The sequence below is a fragment of the Martes martes genome (genome assembly GCF_963455335.1).
Source record: "Martes martes genome assembly, chromosome: 5".
Classification (NCBI taxonomy): Eukaryota; Metazoa; Chordata; class Mammalia; order Carnivora; family Mustelidae; genus Martes; species Martes martes.
Window position 1 is genome coordinate 62583694 of NC_137892.1, and position 18170 is coordinate 62601863.

General features: G+C 45.6%; 1 protein-coding gene and 1 pseudogene across 2 annotated transcripts in view; one reads left to right on the forward strand and one right to left on the reverse strand.

Annotated features, from left to right (window-relative positions):
• ARSB (arylsulfatase B) overlaps positions 1-4040 on the forward strand; it is a gene marked incomplete at both ends in the record, with an annotated part of 162767 nt that extends 158727 nt beyond the window's left edge. The window contains 2 exons of the mRNA XM_080804790.1: positions 2842-2964; positions 3775-4040. Coding sequence (XP_080660916.1) covers positions 2842-2964; positions 3775-4040 — 389 coding nt within the window. The remainder of the gene's footprint in view (positions 1-2841; positions 2965-3774) is intronic.
• Positions 1-18170, reverse strand: part of LOC308342884 (large ribosomal subunit protein uL23-like) — a 1151147-nt pseudogene that overhangs the window by 185991 nt on the left and 946986 nt on the right. The gene's annotated exons all lie outside the window — the stretch shown is intronic.

An 18170-nucleotide genomic window follows, 5' to 3' on the forward strand; every position in this document is an offset into this window, starting at 1 on the left:
GCCATTTGGTACATGTTAGAAAGTTGGAAAGCTGTGCACCTTGCAACCAGACAGTTTTGCTTCTAGACACAAATCCTAGAGAAACTTGCACAAGGAGATGTGGAAAACAGTGGTCATGGCAGGAGAGTTTGTAGTAGGAAAAACAAAAGGATAACTGAAGTAACTGAAATGCCTAACAGAAAAATGGCTAAATAAAATGTGATTTTTTTATATAGTGAAATACCGAACAGTTAAAAGGGATATATATACACGAACATAATCAGAGAGCTCTAAAAATACTGTAGTGGAGGAAAAAAGCAAGTTGCCGAATATGTTTAGCATAACATACACATGGACATTTTTAAAGTATAAAACAGGTCTAGATATTAGTCTTCGATGCATGCATATGTCACTCTGTTTTTAAACGGCTATAGGCAGGATTCACTGTGCTCTGAAACCGTGATGGCAGCAGCCTCAGGAGGAGGGAACTGAGATTGAGGATGGGGACAAATTGTCACATGGAAACTGTCCCTTTGTTTTCATTGTTGTTTCCCCCCCTTTTTTTTTTCTTTTTTAAAGCAAACATAACAAAATGTTAACATTCTAGGCTCACGGGGTGTTAGTCAGATTATTCCTTGTAATTTTCTCTTTGTTTAATTTCTCAATAAGAAAAAAGTAGAGTTGACATAATAGCACCTTCCATCATTTAGTCTTAGACTTATTTATTGTTTAGGTATTTTATGTTCCTGTTTGTTTTAAGAAAAAATGTATATAAATATAAGTATAGCCGAGACAGCTGAATTTCCTCTCCTTGTTTATGTTTGCAAAGCATGCTTGTTTGATTTAACATTCTCTGGTATCAAAATGTGTCCTTTATGCAAGCTTGTGAGAAGTAAATCATGAAGGCTCACAGTCGCACCCCAGTCTGTGTATTGAGAACGCATTTCCTACAATAGACATCCTCGGTGCCTCTGTCTTGGCAAGCATCTGTTTGTATTAGAGCCAAAATATCCACAATCAGGCAGAGAAACAAGAAGTCAAAAAGATCTGCTGTTTGGTGCTAACGATTTGTTAGTATGTGATTGTGAAGACTGAAGGTCTGAAACCACTGACATTTATTGGCTCTGTCTCCAGTATGTCCCTCCAGAGCCATTGCCACAAGACTGACCGGAGGAACGGGACCCTGTCTTTTCCCTCACGGACAGTGCTTCTCACAGGAAGCCCTGGGCATCAGCTCTGGCAGGGAGAAGGACACTCTCAGAGTCCTTATGACAGGATGGTGGAGAGATGGACCAGCCGCCATGCTGGAGAGGGGATTTTTCCCAACATAGCACACACACACACACACACACACACACACACACACACAGCTATTAGCCCTCAGGCAGGTGATCTGGCAGCCTTTGAAAGTGCACTCAAGGCAATTGCTGTGACTGTGTTTGAAAAGTTGACAGGTAAATGTAGACTGAAAACAGAGTAGATGTTTTATAGTTAGTCCCTAAATCGAGGCCTTGAAACATACACAGGTATGAGTAACGTTGGGGCCTCCATACCTTGCCCTCACAGATCCACCAGGGTCTTTTTTTTTTTTTTTAAGATTTCATTTATTTATTAGAAAGAGAGAGAGAGAGAGCACAGCAGGATGAGTGGCAGAGGGAGAGGGAGAAGCAGACTCCCTGCTGAGCAGGGAGCCCAACACGGCTTGATTCCAAGACCCTGGGACTGAAGACCTTCCAAGACCTGAGCTGAAGGCAGATGCTTGACTGACTGAGCCACCCAAGTGCCTCCTCCACCAGGGTCTTTAACTAGAGTAGAACTCAGGTCTCTCTTGCTGTACCGTAGTCACTCCTCACAAGCAGGCCACAGAGGGAGTTATTCAAAAGAAGGAACTGAGCATGCTCGTTTCAGACATTTTGTCTGTCTAATTTGGGGGCCAGACTGTCCCCAGGATATATGTAAACACTCCAGTCTGCTCTCAGCTCTGAGGGAGCCCAATGGGTGTCTAGCAAGATCGGTGATGGGTGGTTTAGTCTTTCTAAGTCAAGCGTCAGTTAGTAGGAAGGACTCTCTGCCCCAAATCTGAAGCTGTCTTCTCTCCAATCAACTTTATCAGTAAGAAAGGCAATATTTTTAGCTCTAACCTGGTGTCCACCTTTCAATTTGTTCCAAATTCAAGAAGGTGGGGGAGTAGGTACTATTAATTGCTCCCCTCAAAAACCCAATAATCAATTAGTATAAAACCCCAAGATGACTTTAATGTAATCCATGATAATAACCAATAATTTGTATACCAATTCATTCTTAAAACCATAATTAACATGTCTGAATAGTTAACTGAGCATTGCTCAGTTACTTTTAAATTTCATCAATGTGGTTAAATAATTGATCATGGCATGATTGAACTCTCATGGCTTGAGACAGACTCCATTAAAATATACATGTTATAATCTATTCCATTATCTACGTAGGGATAAGTATATATAGAAAATGTATTCGTCTAATTCAGTCATTTAACAGCAAAAGGAAAAAAGGCACACAGAAAACAACCTGCACTGCTGTAACAGAACACTATTCCACATAAAGCCAGCTGTACATTGGCAGAACGTAGTGATTTTAAGGATGAATTAGTGTTCTAATCTCGTTGGGATTCCTTTTATATTTGTGGTGGTTTATGACTGAGGTTTAATGAACTATAGCTTCCTGTTTATATTTAATAGAAGATTCATTTCTGTGGTGGGATGTGCATTTACACTCAGGCATTGAATAAAATCTAGCATTCTACAAGGAGGATATTAAATGTTGATTTATAACGACGCATTTCCGTTAACAGTGATCTAATGCTTCCGCACTATTTCTTCCCAGGTCCTGGGAAGAGCCTAGCTCCAGCAAAGCATGATTCTTCTGGTCCAGAATATTTTGCCTTCAACACTTCTCTCCATGCTGCAATTAGACACAGGAATTGGAAACTTCTCACCGGCTACCCAGGTAGAATGCTGAGCATTTCCCCTCAGAACAGCGAGGAAAACTTTACCAAAGTGACAACTACCTTTTGCAGAACATACCTCTGGGGCCACTGAGTGGGGAAGAATGGTTTGATCTACTGTCCTAACAAAAGAAGACTGAAAATTAACTGTAGGTGGGGGGTGAAAGGAAGCAATGCCACTCTAAGGTGTCATGGAAAATAAGGATTTCAGAGATGTGTGGCTGTCGAGGACAGCACATCTAGCTAGCAAGGAGAAACTCTGAAAGTCACATCTTCAACCAATTGCATAGCTGAGGGAGGTGGTTGCTTCCCCTGAGCACATTCCCTAAAAGTGACATCTTTTACATACTTTTAAAATGTGGGGTGTGATGGCTAAGACTGTGATGCCGTTAAGCAGTGTTCATAATGATGACATTCTTGGCATTTGTGGCCAGACAATTCTTCTTTGTCTGGTAGCGTACCATGTATTGCAAGGTATCTTAGCCTCCCGGGCCGTTGACATGGTATGCCAGTAGCACCTCCCCTAAGTCATTGTGACAACCGGAAATTCCCCCACCCCCCTCCCCCACATGTGCATACGCATGCACTTTCCTGGCCTGGAAGCCCCTGGTTGTGAAGCCGTGAACCAGGTCTAGTTAAAGCACCAGAAGTCAGTGTCTGAGACAGATGGAGATACTGCATCAAGGGCCGCGTCTTTTTGACGTGTTCCTGCCCGCGTCCCCGCTCAGCCTTCTTCCCTAGTCTTCTTACTTGAAGTGTGAACCTGCCTAGGATACTTCTCCCCCCAGTAAACCCTTGCATTTCTTTGCCAGGCTGTGGTTGCTGGTTTCCTCCACCATCTCAAAACAATGTTTCTGTGATACCCTCATCGGACCCACCGACCAAGACCATCTGGCTCTTTGATATTGACCAGGACCCGGAAGAAAGACATGACCTGTCAAGAGACCATCCCCATATTGTCAAGCAGCTCCTTTCCCGCCTGCAGTTCTACCACAAACACTCAGTGCCTGTGCACTTCCCAGCACAGGACCCACGCTGTGACCCCAAGGACACTGGGGCCTGGGGCCCCTGGGTGTAAGACTTCTTCAGCCCCGGGGTGCCAGACCACCTTTCTGTTACAGGTTGGACTTCAGGCCTTTACTCCTGTATCTCTCATCTCATTTTCTCTCCCAACCTGGGTTCCCCTAGCCTTTCTCTTGGTCCACAATCATGCTAAGTTATCTCATTGCAACCCCCAGTGCATTTAAGAAGCTGATAAAACCTGGAACACTGCTGTTGTTGGCCAGGGTGTGTGTCTGGGGGAGAGGGTGGCCGAGTTCAGCCTCTTGTTCCTGAGCCGTGGGACAGCTGGGAACATGACTTGAAATAGGAAGTTCTTATTGAGTCCTGGAGGCTGGAACAGCTGGCTCTTTTTGCCTTGCAAGTCAGATGTTAGATCTCCCTCTGCCAATAGCTGGGTTTTATTGGAGTGCCTCATGTTTCTTGTAACAAATGTAGGGAGCAGACAGTTTTTAATGGTTCTGTTGGCCAGGGAATCTCCCTGTCTGTGAGAGATCATGTTCAGGCATTCCATGTGAATAACCCCCCTTGGTTCACCCCTCACTCACTCACCCTGTCACTCATCTCATCATGGAGCATAAGGCCCATTTCATAGTTACGGTCAGCATGGCAATGAGCCTGCTTCTTGGTTTTGGTTATTACAATAAAGAAATGTGTTTTTATCCCCAGTTTTTTTTTCCCCCAGCCACTGCTCATTTTGTCTAGACTTCCTGCTACCCCCTCTCCCCTGTATTTCTTTTCCTAACCTCATTTTGACTCAGTCATCCTGTGGCTGGAAAGGCTGCTTTGCCTCTGCACTCTGAGCATCGCTGGTTTTTGGACGACTGCTGTGCCCTGCCTTCTTCTGGCCTCTAATGCTGAAGCTAGAGCCCTGCCCAGAGAAGGTGATCAAGTCTGGCTCTGCAGACATGCTCGTGGTGGACACAAAGGGGCTGGGCGGGTGATGCTCAGTTCTGTGTCATCTGTTTGGGGAAGACTTTGTAAGTTGCTTAGAGTTTATTGTCATGGTTGTGGCTTTGTCTCATAATGTATTACAAGTTGCATGCTATTCCCTAGCAATGAGGAGAAACCCCAGGAAATAGTAACTTTGTCTTGGGATGTTGGAAGTGGGAAGTTTGAAAGGAAATGGCCAGCATCTGAGATGATGGGCCTCAGTAAAGCAAAGGAGGCCACATCCATGCTTCCCTTATTTTCACTTTTATTATTTGTATTGAGGTTCTGGGGTGGGGGAAAGAGGATGTGCAGTTGGACCGGCCAGCTCTTTCTTAGTCCCACTCATGTCCTACTAATGCAGATCAATCCAGATTAGCTCTCAAGAATGTCAGACTCTGAGAACTATGTGCAAAATCTATACTCTTTTTTCCCATGAGCTCCACTGTTTTGTTCACTGCTCATCACCAATGCCTGGACCAGTGCCTGTTACAAAGGAATCAGTCGGTACTTTTTTTTTTTTAGTGAATGAATGGACAGTTGAACAAATGAGAAAGTTGCACACCATGCAAGTGCAGTGAGCTAAACACATCCTCCAACTGTTGCTTTTCTGTTTCAAGCTGCCCTCCCAGGGTAGGAGCAGAGTATGCATATCTGGATGGTCACAGACACTCCATAGTGAAGCCATAATGTCCTCTCCAGGAGGGAAAAGGAGAAACATGCCTGCCAAAGATACCCTTTTGGCAATAACCCTCCGTTCTATTTTTCATAGGACACTAGAAACTAAAACCAGCCGATAATGTGTGATAGATCCTTGTGTAGTTGTCCTCCAATTCAGTAGCAATATTTTCTGGTCACTACTAATATGCATAGTAGTAAAACAAGATGATTGGAAGGAAATGGTGCTAGAACTAAAGACATGTATTACCAACCTCTCCCCTACTCCTGGGTTGGCAAACAGCTGGTCAAAATGCCATCACCTAGCACCCCCACACCTGTGGCAGATACCGTGAACTAACTGAGCCCAGATGTTTCTCTGGATCCTTCTAATCCCAGTGTCTGTTAATACCAAAAGACTAGAGGCCATCACTACAGGACACCTGTCCGCCCTCCCTGCTCTGCCCCCAGGGCTTCCCCGGTTCTAGTCCATTGGTGGCCAAGTACAACATGGGTGTTCTACACTCTGTGGATTTAAAGGGAGTTGTAAAAATTAGTTGTTGTAAAATTGTCATTTGAGATTTTACTTTATCCCTAGTAGAATGTATCTTGTTAGGTTTCTTTATTCTGTGTAAGAATGTGAATAGATTCATATTAATGTTGTTTCACTCCAAATTTGCTTTAAAGAAAAGTTTTATTGACTTAATTGTTTTTCTTTGTTACTACATGATTGTCCCAGATCTGAGGAACAGAAAGTTACTTTATCCTTCAAGATGTGTCAGTGGGGAGTTTCCATTTGAGCGACGAGAACATTCTGAAACTGGACAGTGGTGCTGTTGGCACAACATGCCTCTGAATTGTATACTTTAAAGTGGTTAAAATGGTAACTTTCATGTAATTTTACCACACTTTTTTAACACGTTGGCCCATTTTATGGTATGTAAATTACATCTCAATAAAACTATTAAATGAATAAACATAGCAAAAAATCAGAATTGAAAAAAAAATGTGTCAGTCATTGCCCACAAGAGTGCAAACTGTAAAGTAAGTTATCAGAGGAAGGTCAGGAGAGGGTAGGAGTGCTTATAAAATGTTAAGAAGAGTGAATTTTTCTCTATTGCTGTATGATAAATTACCCCCAATTTTAGCAGCATAAAACAATAAACATTTATTACTTCACACACTCTATGGGGTCAGGACTCTAGGAGTGGCTTAACTGGGTGGGTCTGGCTCAGGGCCTCTCATGGGATGTTTGTCAAGCAGTTGGCTTGGGCTGTAGTCATCTGAAGGCTTGTCTGGGGCCAGAGACTCCACTTCCAAAATGACTCACTCACAAGGCTCTTGGTTGGAGGCCTCTGTTCCTTGCCCTCTGGGCTTCTCCCCAGGCTGCTTGAACAGCCTCACATATTGAAGTAGTTACTATTCTCGTAGTCACCACTTAAACTTTAAAACCTATTTTTTTCCCCCTACATGAAGAATAGCCTCAACTTGAGCAGATTGGTTCATTTTCAGGTGGTCAAAAGACCTGCTTACTCTGGCCGCCATTCTAACTGACCGCCAGGAGCAGGTAGGTTCGAACAGCTGCAGAGGGGCCTACCCCATCACTTTCACCTTTGTCCCATTGCCACAGAAACCACCCAACAGGTGGCACAAAGAGGGATGACTCATGCTGTCCGGGGCCTGACTCCAGGACTTTGGACCATCAGGAAACTGGAAGGGCAATTTAATTCTCAAACTAACTCACCCAAGTTACAAATCATTGAGCTTAAGATATCTCGTTCAATAACCTTTATTATCTGTCTGCCAACAGAGATAAAACATACCACTGTAACAATTTTAGAAAATACAGAAAACACAGAAAAGGAAATCAGACAACCCACAAAGCAGCCACCAAGAAACAGCCACCTTTAACTTTCTTTCATAATTCTTTAAGAGAGCAATTAAAGTGGCCCACCTCCCAGATTGCTTTTCAAATCCCATTGTGCCCAGCTGAGCCCTCACTGGAGACCCAAGATGGTAGAGAAATAAAATGTCACCTGTTTTGAAACGCTTCATTTTAATCCCATTAAGGAAGTAGAGATCTGCCCGGGGTTTTTACTCCAAGGGGACAGGATTTCACACGCACGTCACACAAACATACGCTCTTTCTCTCTCCCTACACCATCTCTTCTCCACAGGCCTCAAGAGGTAACAGCCTCCACACGCCAAGGGACTTCGAGCAGTCAAGCAAACCAGGAAGTAGGCGCCTGCCATCCAGACCAGAGTCCTGCAGTGCGAGGCAGAGAATATCAGTGCGCACACGCGCGCACGCGCACACACACACACGCACACACATGCGCGCGTACGCCCCCACTTCAGGAAAACCCGTCTTAGAGTGCCTTTCTTTACATTAAGTGAATCAGAACTGGAGTTGCTTCTTATGCCAGCATTTTGTGACTGGGATTATGCGATATGAGTGAGGAGAGGGCCACTGATGTTAGCAAGGAAGGAGGGTGGGGGAAATTAGACTCCCCGCCCTGAAGCTCGCCTACCAGGCAACTCCACCGGAGGAGGCAGGCCCAGGACAGGCGCGGAAACCAGAAGTGAGGGGGCGGGGCCTCTCGAGTCAGAGGAAACGCGGCGTGGCTTTTGGCGTGAGGAGTCATTTAGCTGTCATTTTGGCTTCGTATCTACACACCCAGGAAAGCAGTAAGTTCTTTCTGAATGAGCTCTTTTTAAAATTAAGCCCTTTGATTAGAGGGTCCTCTGAATGTGTTAGAGAAACAGCTGGTTTGTTTGAAGAATGTTCCTTGTTTGGACTTCACGAGAGTGGGCTGGTTTTTCTTGGTTCGTAGACCAGGGCTTAAATGAAAGCGTTTGGGCTTAACACACCCAGCGGGTGGAAGTCTGAGGCTCCCACGTGCAGGACTTCAGGACAAGGACAAGGGCCTGTCTCACTGGGCCCCGCGTGTGTTCTGTCACGAGGTCCACCTACTCCTTTCCTCTCCAAAGCAGCTTGAGCTCCCTGGGGACCCAGTACAAGAGGGCACCCTAGCAATTCCCCAAGCCACTAGAGACCCCGGCCACGACTCTGTTGCTCACGTAGGGCCTTTCACTGCTGGGAGTCCTGACTCTTTTCCTAAAATGTACGCTCTTTACTAAAATAATGTAAAGTGATGCTTTTTTGGTCACTATGCTAAAGAGAAAATGAGTGTCACTGGTAATCATAGAAATGCATACAAGGAATACAAATCGCTCTTAAGCCTGAGCTGGGAACTATTTCTGGCCTGGAAGAAAAGAATTGAGTAACTGTGTTACTCTCGGCTCCTGACCAGTGAATAACTTCTTCACCACGTGGTTCAGTGTCATCAGTGCCAGGGCTGCGACTCGGTGACACTGGTGTGGAGACAAGGAAACTCCCTGAGGGCAGGCATGCCGGGCTGGGGACATGAGCTCAGACCCTGTGGGGGTGCTGGGAGCTACTCCGGGGTGACCGGAACTTCCCGAGGTGCTCCCGTCCACTCCGTCTGCCCTTCCCTCCAAGAAGAACCACAGCTGTCCTTTTGCTTCTAACAGTTTGTTTTGCTCGTGTGCCTGGAGACCCCGAAGCAAGGGAAGCATTCTAAATGAGCTAATGTATAAACACACAAAGAAACCAACATACACATCCTTTGCGATACAGTAGAAAAACCACAGAGGATCCGGGAAAGGAAGAAGCCAAGAAAGTCAATAAACAAGTTGGTGGAGATGCGACATACAGAGATGAAATACTAGGAAGAAGTAAACACTAAGAAAGGGGGAAAAAGAGACAACATGGAAGTTTCTTGAGTTAAGGAAGTCCCTGAGCCTTAATTTCTAGGACTGTTAGTTCTGGCGTTTGGTCCCAAAGATACCCTCTGGGGAGACTCAGGGTCACAAATGTGTAAAAATGGCTCCGATCTGCCCCCACCAGCCAGCTCACACCCCCTCCGTGCCCACATGGCATCATCTGACCCAGATTCACACAGCCTTTTTGAATACTGTAATTTAGCTCACCAAGCATGCCATATTTTGTCCATTATAGGGACAGGGCAAGGAATTAACCTTTATTGGGGACAGTGTATAGAGCAGGCACATTAAACTTTTAGAATGGCTACCAAAGGCCTCAGGATAATGCCTAATCCTTAGGTAAATGTTTTTACCAATTTGAAAATTCTCTTGAGTGATGTCCTCTAGCCAGTAGAGTTGGAATTTGGAGCCCAAATTGCTCTTAAAAAGCCTCTGCTCTCTACCACACTTCCTGGCATGCTCCAGTCTTGCCTGCCTTCCCTTCCCTTTTGTCCTGCACCTTTAAGGATGGACAGAGGAGCAATTGTAGGAAGTCCCACTCTTACAATTCAGGACTCAGGGAGCATCAGCAAGTGGCATTCAAAGCTAGGTGAGAACTTCAGGCTGACACAGGGCCTGGGATGAATGGGGGGCAGGGAAACCAGGGAGGAGGCCAGTGCAATGAACGGTTCAGCCAAGAAGGCACCACAGCTACAGAGGTAAGAAAGTAGGGGGATAAAAAACTAATTGGAGGCTTAGAAAATAAAACACATTTGAAAGGAGTTCAAGTGACTCAGCTTGGAAAGGGAATTTAGTCTTGTTTTTCATACATTTCATAGGAAAATATGCTTTCCCACACGCAGGTCACAGAAGACTGTGACTGTTGCCCCAGCGAACGTGCAGAGGACACGCAGGACAGGGCTGATGTGAGGAGGCGAGGCTGACAGGTGGGTTCTCAAAGCTCACTGCAGCTTCTGATGCAGGTGCTGGTTGGAAAATAGACCCTGTGTTCTATCCTGTTCTATGACCAGCTGGCATTACCCAGTCTTTAATCTTCAGTTATACTCACTTACCTTCTTGCTGAATTCTGGAGGTGGTTCCTACCAGCAACACTGACTACTCTATTTTGTACAAAGTCGCTAGGACCTCCCTCCTGCTCTGCATCTAAGGCTCTAAGATGAAAAATAACAAACGCTTCAGATACACTGGTATTTCTTAAAGTTCCATTTGTAATCATTTCTCTTTAGGGATCAGGAGGAGAGAAAAGAATGCAGAGGTTATGAGGAATATTGCCTCGTGAAGGTCTCCTCTTGAAGAGGAACAAATAATGACTATGTTTAGGTTCAAATGCTATGTTTTTGCTTTAAAATGTTACAAATTAGAGAGCTCTGTGTTGGTCTACAGGACCTAGTTAGAGAAATGCTTTGTTTTCTGTAGTTAGCTAAACATGGTTGCCTCGAGTAAAAAGTTCTGTGGCGAAGCTGTAGTAATTATGCCCACAACTCCTCTTTCTGGTTAGAAAGATAAATGTTAGTGAGAGAGAATTCCCTGCTTCTCACGAGCGTCTGGGGCATCTGATCTGTTCCTGCATGAGGGCTGGGCTCCTGCTGGACATCTGCTGGCTTTCAGGCTAAACCATCCCCCGTGGACTGCGTCCCCCTGCCACCCACCCCCAACAGTGCAAGCCCACCTAGTCACCAAGGCATAGCTAATCCATCCCCAGCAGGGGAGAAACAGCCCGTCTTTGTACTGGTATGGCAAAACAGAGGAGTGAGAAGGTGGTGCCATTAGTCTCTCCTCTTTGGTCACTAAGGTTTTACGAGTAACCATCAATAAAGAGAACTTGCCTTTAATTTCACTGGTACTTATTATCATACAATTTGAAGATTTTTGCTGGTTTGACAGGCTTTAAAATGTTACATTATTTTGTGTTTCTTTTACTACCAAGAGATTGGACTTTCCCATATTTTTATTGGTCCCTATGGCTCTTTTTTGAGTGTCCTGATCACCATTCTTCCTCCCCATTCCCACTGGTCCTGCCTAGAGGGAGGAGGATGGTGTGGGGGGGGGCGGAGAACAGGAGCCCCAGCTCCTTCACTCGCTCGTACCTGAGCCATTGTATCAGCCCGGGCTGCTGGTGCTTTTGCAGGTGGGTCCGTTCGGCGTAGTTGGCTGTCTCTGCTTTACGTTCAGTCTTCGGAACCGTGTCGGGAGGCAGGGAAAAATAAAGAGGAGGAGAGGGAGTGGGCAAGATCCCTTTCCTTTGTTATCAACAGAGTCAAACTGAGACTTGTGAGAAAGGTGAAAATTCGGTGATCCTTCAAAGTGATGTTCTTTTTTTTTTTTTTTTTTAAGATTTTATTTATTTGACAGAGAGCACAAGTAGGCAGAGAGGCAGGCAGAGAGAGGTGGTGGTAGGCTCCCTGCTGAGCAGAGGACCCGATGGATTCGGGGCTTGATCCCAGGACCCTAGGATCATGACCTGAGCCGAAGGCGGAGGCTTTAACCCATTGAGACACCCAGGCGCCCCAAAAGTGATGTTCTTTTAATTTCGGAATAGGAACACTGTGTTGGGATGGAGATGGGAGGCCGCTGGCAGCTGCGCCAGAACTCCCCCTGAAATCCCAAACTCATCACATCTGGTCCCAACCTGCACACACACTTGCCGAAATGAATCCCTGCAGGTAACTGGCTCACGAGTCAGTCCAACAACTGCTTGCTTCTTACTGAGCATATCCCATGAGGTGATCCCACCCAACCCCACACATGAGAGACGTCGGGATGACCACCCATCTCTCCCTGGTGACAGCACTGTCACACCTTCAGGCCCTTCTCTCTGGGCTAACCCATCTGAATGGATTTCTCCCAGCGGGTCCCTGAAGCCCTTTCCCACCCCCCTTAGTCAGTCTCGGTGGGGGAGGTCAGTGCCCTCTGTATAAACAACTTATAATTGAAAACTTTCATTCCACTTTTAGCCTTGCCTTTTTTAGTATGAAGAATCATAATGCCTTTCATCTGACTTTATACACCTCTCTCAGCCATTGCAGTCTGCTGGTGCTCTGGTGATTATTCTAAGCCTTAACACAGGCTAATGCCTTTGCGTCTGGAGTTCCTTCTGCTCTTTTCTGGACTAGCTCCTCCTTCAGATCTACACATCATGGGTTCCTTCCCCTGGGAAGCTTACCCTAGCCCTGCTGAACTGGAATGGTGTTCCTATGAGAATGGACATCACACTGCATTGTTACTCATGTATAAATAAATGTCTGTCTTCCCCACCAGGCGGAAGTCTCATGTCTGGTGTGTTTAATGGAATATCTTTGTCTCCTAGGGCTGTGTTTGGCACTTAGACAATACCTAGTCGAATGAGTTCCATTCACTGAATTCAAAGGACTCAATCACATTTTAATTTTAAGGTGACATTGTAGCCCCCGATTTCAAAGTTAGCTCTTGTTCTCAATCTGCAGACCTTGTTTGTACCCTCTACCTGCAGATCCTGTTTACTCAGCCTAACAGCAGCCCCACCCTCTTGCCTGCTCAGGGGGAAATGTGTGTCTGGAACGTTGGCTATCTTCAAAGGCTTTATCTGTATCAGCTGGAAGGACTTCAGCGCCTTCGTCAAATCAGGGTGAACATTACACTATCCAGACTCCTCAGGCAGGTTTTGTTTATCCTGGGATCTCCTCCAAGATATCAGCTGATGGCTTCAAACACTTTTTATGGTCTCGAATTTGGACAGACTCAGATTTTCCCCCTTCATCTTCCAATCCTTCCCTAAGATTTTCCTCCCTTCGTTTGCTCAAGCTTTATTACAAATGCTTTTCCATGTGTGACTTTTCCTGCAGAAAACTGTCTTCATAGCTCATACTTGGTGCTGAGATAAGTCTTGCAAATGCCAGGGGCTAGCTGGAAAGGGCAGATGGCAGATTTCCTGATGCCCTTTTGTTATCGATCCGTATTTACTCAGGCTTTTCTCCTACAGGGTGGGAGTGGGTTGTTTTTCTGGTGTAGATACAATGGAGACAAGTTAGTGGTTTCCTTAGGGAAAGTGGAATTGAATTTTTTCAAGGCAGGGGTTTTCTTTTCTTTCTTTCTTTCTTTTTTTTTTTTTTAGAGTTTATTTATTTGGGGCACCTGGGTGGCTCAGTGGGTTAAGCTTCTGCCTTCAGCTCAGGTCATGATCTCAGGATACAGGGATCAAGCCCCGCTTCGGGCTCTCTGCTCAGCGGGGAGCCTGCTTCCCCCTCTCTCTCTGCCTACTTGTGATCTCTCTCTCTCTGTGTCAAATAAATAAATAAAATATTTTTTAAAAAAGATTTTATTTATTTATGTCAGGGAAAGAAAGCACAATCAGGGAGAGTGGCCGGCAGAGCAGACAGAGGAGGCTGAGCAGCAAAGGGAGAAGCAGGCTCCTTGCTCAGCAAGGAGCCCAACACAGGACTCCATTCCAGGACCCTGAGATCATGACCTGAGCCGAAGGCAGACGCTTAACCACTGAGCCACCCAGGCATCCCGGATAGTTGAGATAGAAGCTTAGTTACCTAGACGCAGACTAGGATAGCATGAATCTTGGTGAAAAGTGTAAGGCACAAATGTAGTTAAGACCACACACATTCACATTTGTTGAGCACCTCCTGTAAATGCCAATTATCTGGCATGGCAGGTAACAAAGAAAAATAAGACCTCGTCTTTGCATTCAGGGAGCTCACAGTTAGTTCAAAGAGAGACCATACAGAATAGTGACTGTCAAGTACAGGTGGAAGTCAATGACAGGGACAGGAGCACCATTTGGGTTACACATATGTCCCTTGACCTGACTGCAGCAATGAAACCTAGAAACCCCAGAAAGGAAGGAAACAACAAAGGAAGGGAGGGAGGAGGGAGGAAGGAAGGAAGAAATCAATCCACCCCCTAGGGCCCAGGATCACAGATGTCTACTAGGATCAAGACTGTTTAGAGATTCTGATCTTTTTCTCTCAGGTGGACTCAGAAATCAGGGAAACGACCCCACATGATAATCCCTGCCCCATGCATTAATTATTGCTGTGTAACAAATCACCACAAAATTACATCTGGAGACAAAAAATATTATCTCTAGTTTCTGAAGGTCAGGAATCTGAGTTCATCTTAGCTGTGTAGCTCTGGCTAAAGGCTCTCATGGGGTGGTCATCTCAGCTGAAGGCTTGATTTTGGGGAGTGTGGGTAGGATTCAAGAGAGAGCATGAGTACCCATGATGGAAGCTGCAACCATTTATAACTAATCCCTCAGAAATGACATCTGTTATGTCTGCCATATTCTATTTGTTAGAAGCCAGTCACTGAATCCAGCCCTCCCCCTAAAGGGGAGAGGATTACTCAAGGGTGTGGATACCAGAGGGCAGCAATCCTGGAGCACTATCTCAGGCTGCCCACTGTGTCCCTCTTCCCAGTCCCATTCTTCTCCCTGTCTCCCTGCTTCCTTCCCAGTTCAGGCTATGCTTATGGAAAGGACTGGTGATTGCTTCACTCTTTCCTCTGTGCCAGCAAGAGTGGGGAATGGCCTTAAGTTGTAACAGGGCATTAGGTTGGATATTCTGCTTGTATGGGTAGTGAACCCAGAAGGACTAGGTGCTGGCAGAGTCTCTGTTTATAGAGGCCAAGTACTGGATGGGAGACCGTAGGTTTATAGGAAGAAGTCATTTCTGAAGTGTTTAGCTGAGGGGGGAGCCATTTTGGAAATGATTATTTGAAGCCCCAGCCTGGCCCTTGATGCTGCTAGGTAGTCTGGTGTCTTACCCAGATACTTGTAGTCCTGTTGATGGCACAGGAACAAAGAGGTATCTTATAGAAGAGGACAGTTTCTGTGCCATCCCACGGCTGAGTCTCCCCCACTTGGTCATGAGGCCAAAATTGGACCTTCCTTGCCTTCCCTCTCAGACCCTTCCAGTCCTTTACTGGCTCTGTGACTCAGCACTGTCACCCTCATCCCTGGTCATCCTTGTCTCCTGTGAGCTCTCTGCTGGCTCCAGTCAGTCCTTGCCTCCATCTTAGCCAAGAAGCTCTTCAGGTATAACTCTTTCCTGGGAACTGGCAGAGGTCCCTGGTTATCCCACAGTTGAGTAACCAAGCCCAAAGGTATAAGGTGGCATGGGGAGCAAAAGTTGTTACAACACAGTGGTGAGTAAGGAATTTGGCACTCAAAAAGGCATCCATATGCAAGTACTTCAGTCCTAATTAAACCAGCCTCCTTCCTAGCCAGCCTCCAGCTGGTTTTCCAATGTTGCGCTTATACAGAGATAAGATGCAAATCGAATACACTTTCGTGAAGTGGGTGGTGAAGTTGGAGAATTACTCACTCATGGGTAAGCCTATGGAGAAGAATATGACAATGGAACTAGAGCAGTTGATAGGGAAGGAGAGAAATTGACAAGGATACTGACACATTAGGCTCTTCAAAGAAAGGTGATTTGAATATCAAAGGCAGAAGAAAGGCCCTCAGGAAACGGATGAAAAACTCTTGACTCTTTTCTGCAAAAATATTCCTCTTCATCTTCCTATCCTTGAATGTAAAATGAAGGAAGACATACTTTGCTATCTTAAATTTTATCAAACAGTTAATGCCCAAAAAATGAACTATTTTTTCAGTCTGAGAATTAGTGTACAATCATACAACATCCATTTTATAAAATAGGCAAAATGGGTTTTTGTGGTGTTTTAGTTTTGTTTGAAAATAAACCCCCTTTTTCCTCACTATTTACTATTTTAGATGAATTTGGTGGGGTAGTGATGTGAGGCTGAAGGCAGGTGTAGGAAAGAGAAAGAATATTTTAAGCAGAAGCAAGAGCTAACAGGATATGTAGTGGAACTTTTCCTGTTGTCTCAGGTGTTGGCCACAGCTTCAAAGCTGAAGTCAATGGGTGATAAGGACCCCCACATTCTAAAGAGAGACGCTGAAGAAATCCCACAGGACTTGCCAAGGAAAGGCTAGAGGTTCAGGAGAGAGAGTTCTTTGAAGGGAATTCCTAAGAGGAGCAAACTTTGCTTTTTCCTCCACTCCCCATGGGGAAAGGGATTATTTCACCCAAAGCAAGCAGAGAGCAGGGTCAAGAGAACATCAGGCTTGGGAGAAGTTTCTTGCAAGAAGGGGAGACAAACTACTGGTCTCTCACTTTGTAGATGATAGCTTGTTAAGTGGCAAAAAACATTTAAGCCAGTGTATTACTATTAGCAGAGTGGAAAATGCTAAGGGTCTTGGGAGAGCGTGCCTTGTGTCTCTTGGCATCTGGGCCCATGAGGACTGGCACCTGGCTCTCAGGGGGCTGTGAGAGCAGGTGGCTGGCTGGGACTGGTGGTGGGGTAAGCTGAGAGGGGGCAACAGGGATAGCAAGATGCATTTCTGCCCTTTGGAAGGTTAAGAGTGAGTAGATTTCCATGGGGCCAAACGATAGCCAGAGAGCTGCATGGTGGAGTAGGGGGTCCCAGCAGAGACAGACAGAGATCAGCCCACAGGGCATCACCATGGTGCAATGTGGGAAGTCTCCATGGCAGAAGTAGGGGAATGCATCCCCAAAGTCCTGTTACCATGACCTGTAAAAGAGCTGGACTTAGAATGAAGGAACTTCAGGCACTCAAGCAAAAGCCACAGATTGCATATATTGCCCATAACGGCCTCACGATTTCCTCTCAGTTTTGCCCATCTGCTCTGCCCTAGAGGATTCTGAAGAAGGCTGGGGGTGGGGAGAGGGTAAGTAAACAAGGCAAATCAGGAAGAATGAAAGAATGAAGGTATCCCGTTCCCCACTGGAGCTTCTTAACCACCATGTCAGACCTGAGCTGAGGAGTAGGAAGGAACTAAACCTGATGTGAGACTCCAGTGTGAGGTTGGAGTGGAGCATAATGAGACTAAAGTCTTAGAATCGGCTGGAGACATCACCAAAGAGTAAGAAACAAGACACAGAGTTCCTTTGAAGACAATGGTGGAAGAAAAAAAAATCTTACGAAGTTCAGCTTGCTCAATAAACTGACGGCTTGTGTTTGAGGAAGCTTAGTATCTCAATTTGCAATAGGAGCATTTTTCCATTTTACCTGTGTACTTACTCTTGGGCTTTCATACCCAAGACAGCATTCCTGCCTTCGAAGAACACTAGTGGGAAAACTAAAAAAGGAGCAGGTGATTATAATACAGTGACACATTGGGAAATTAGGGGGTGCTATAGGAACATAGAGGAGGGCCAACCTCATCTTCTGGGCCAGGGGAGCCTTCTGGTGAACTGGTATCTTGGCTTGCCAAATCTAGATGGAGAAGTAAGAGCTAACTAGATAAAAAGGGAGGTGGGAGTCAGGGTAAGGACAGAATGGGAGTAGGGAGTAAAGGGATGGTTTGGGGGAGTGTTAATGAATTAACTTTTAGACATGTTGATCCTATAATTAGATACGGTTCAGAAACCCTGTGTGGGTGCCCGAGATGGTGACTGGGCCTTATCACCCACGTGCAATATTTGGAGAGCCCTGTGGGTGGGTCAGATCTCTCAGAGGAAGCATATATAGAGAAGAAAGAGACTATAGATACAAGTTGGTCATATAAGGATGCATTTGAGAATGTGTGCACCCGGGACTCAACACCCAAATCCTGTTCTGGGACTCTGGGACAGGTTAAGTTCATGAAGAATTTAGCCAGGCAGGGGCAGCTTCCAAGGAATGGATGTTTGAAAGCTTGAGCCTCTGCCCTCAGGCACTAGCCACAGACTCTCTGGCCTGCAGTGGAGAGATTGGACTTAGATCGAACAGACTGATTGGTCAC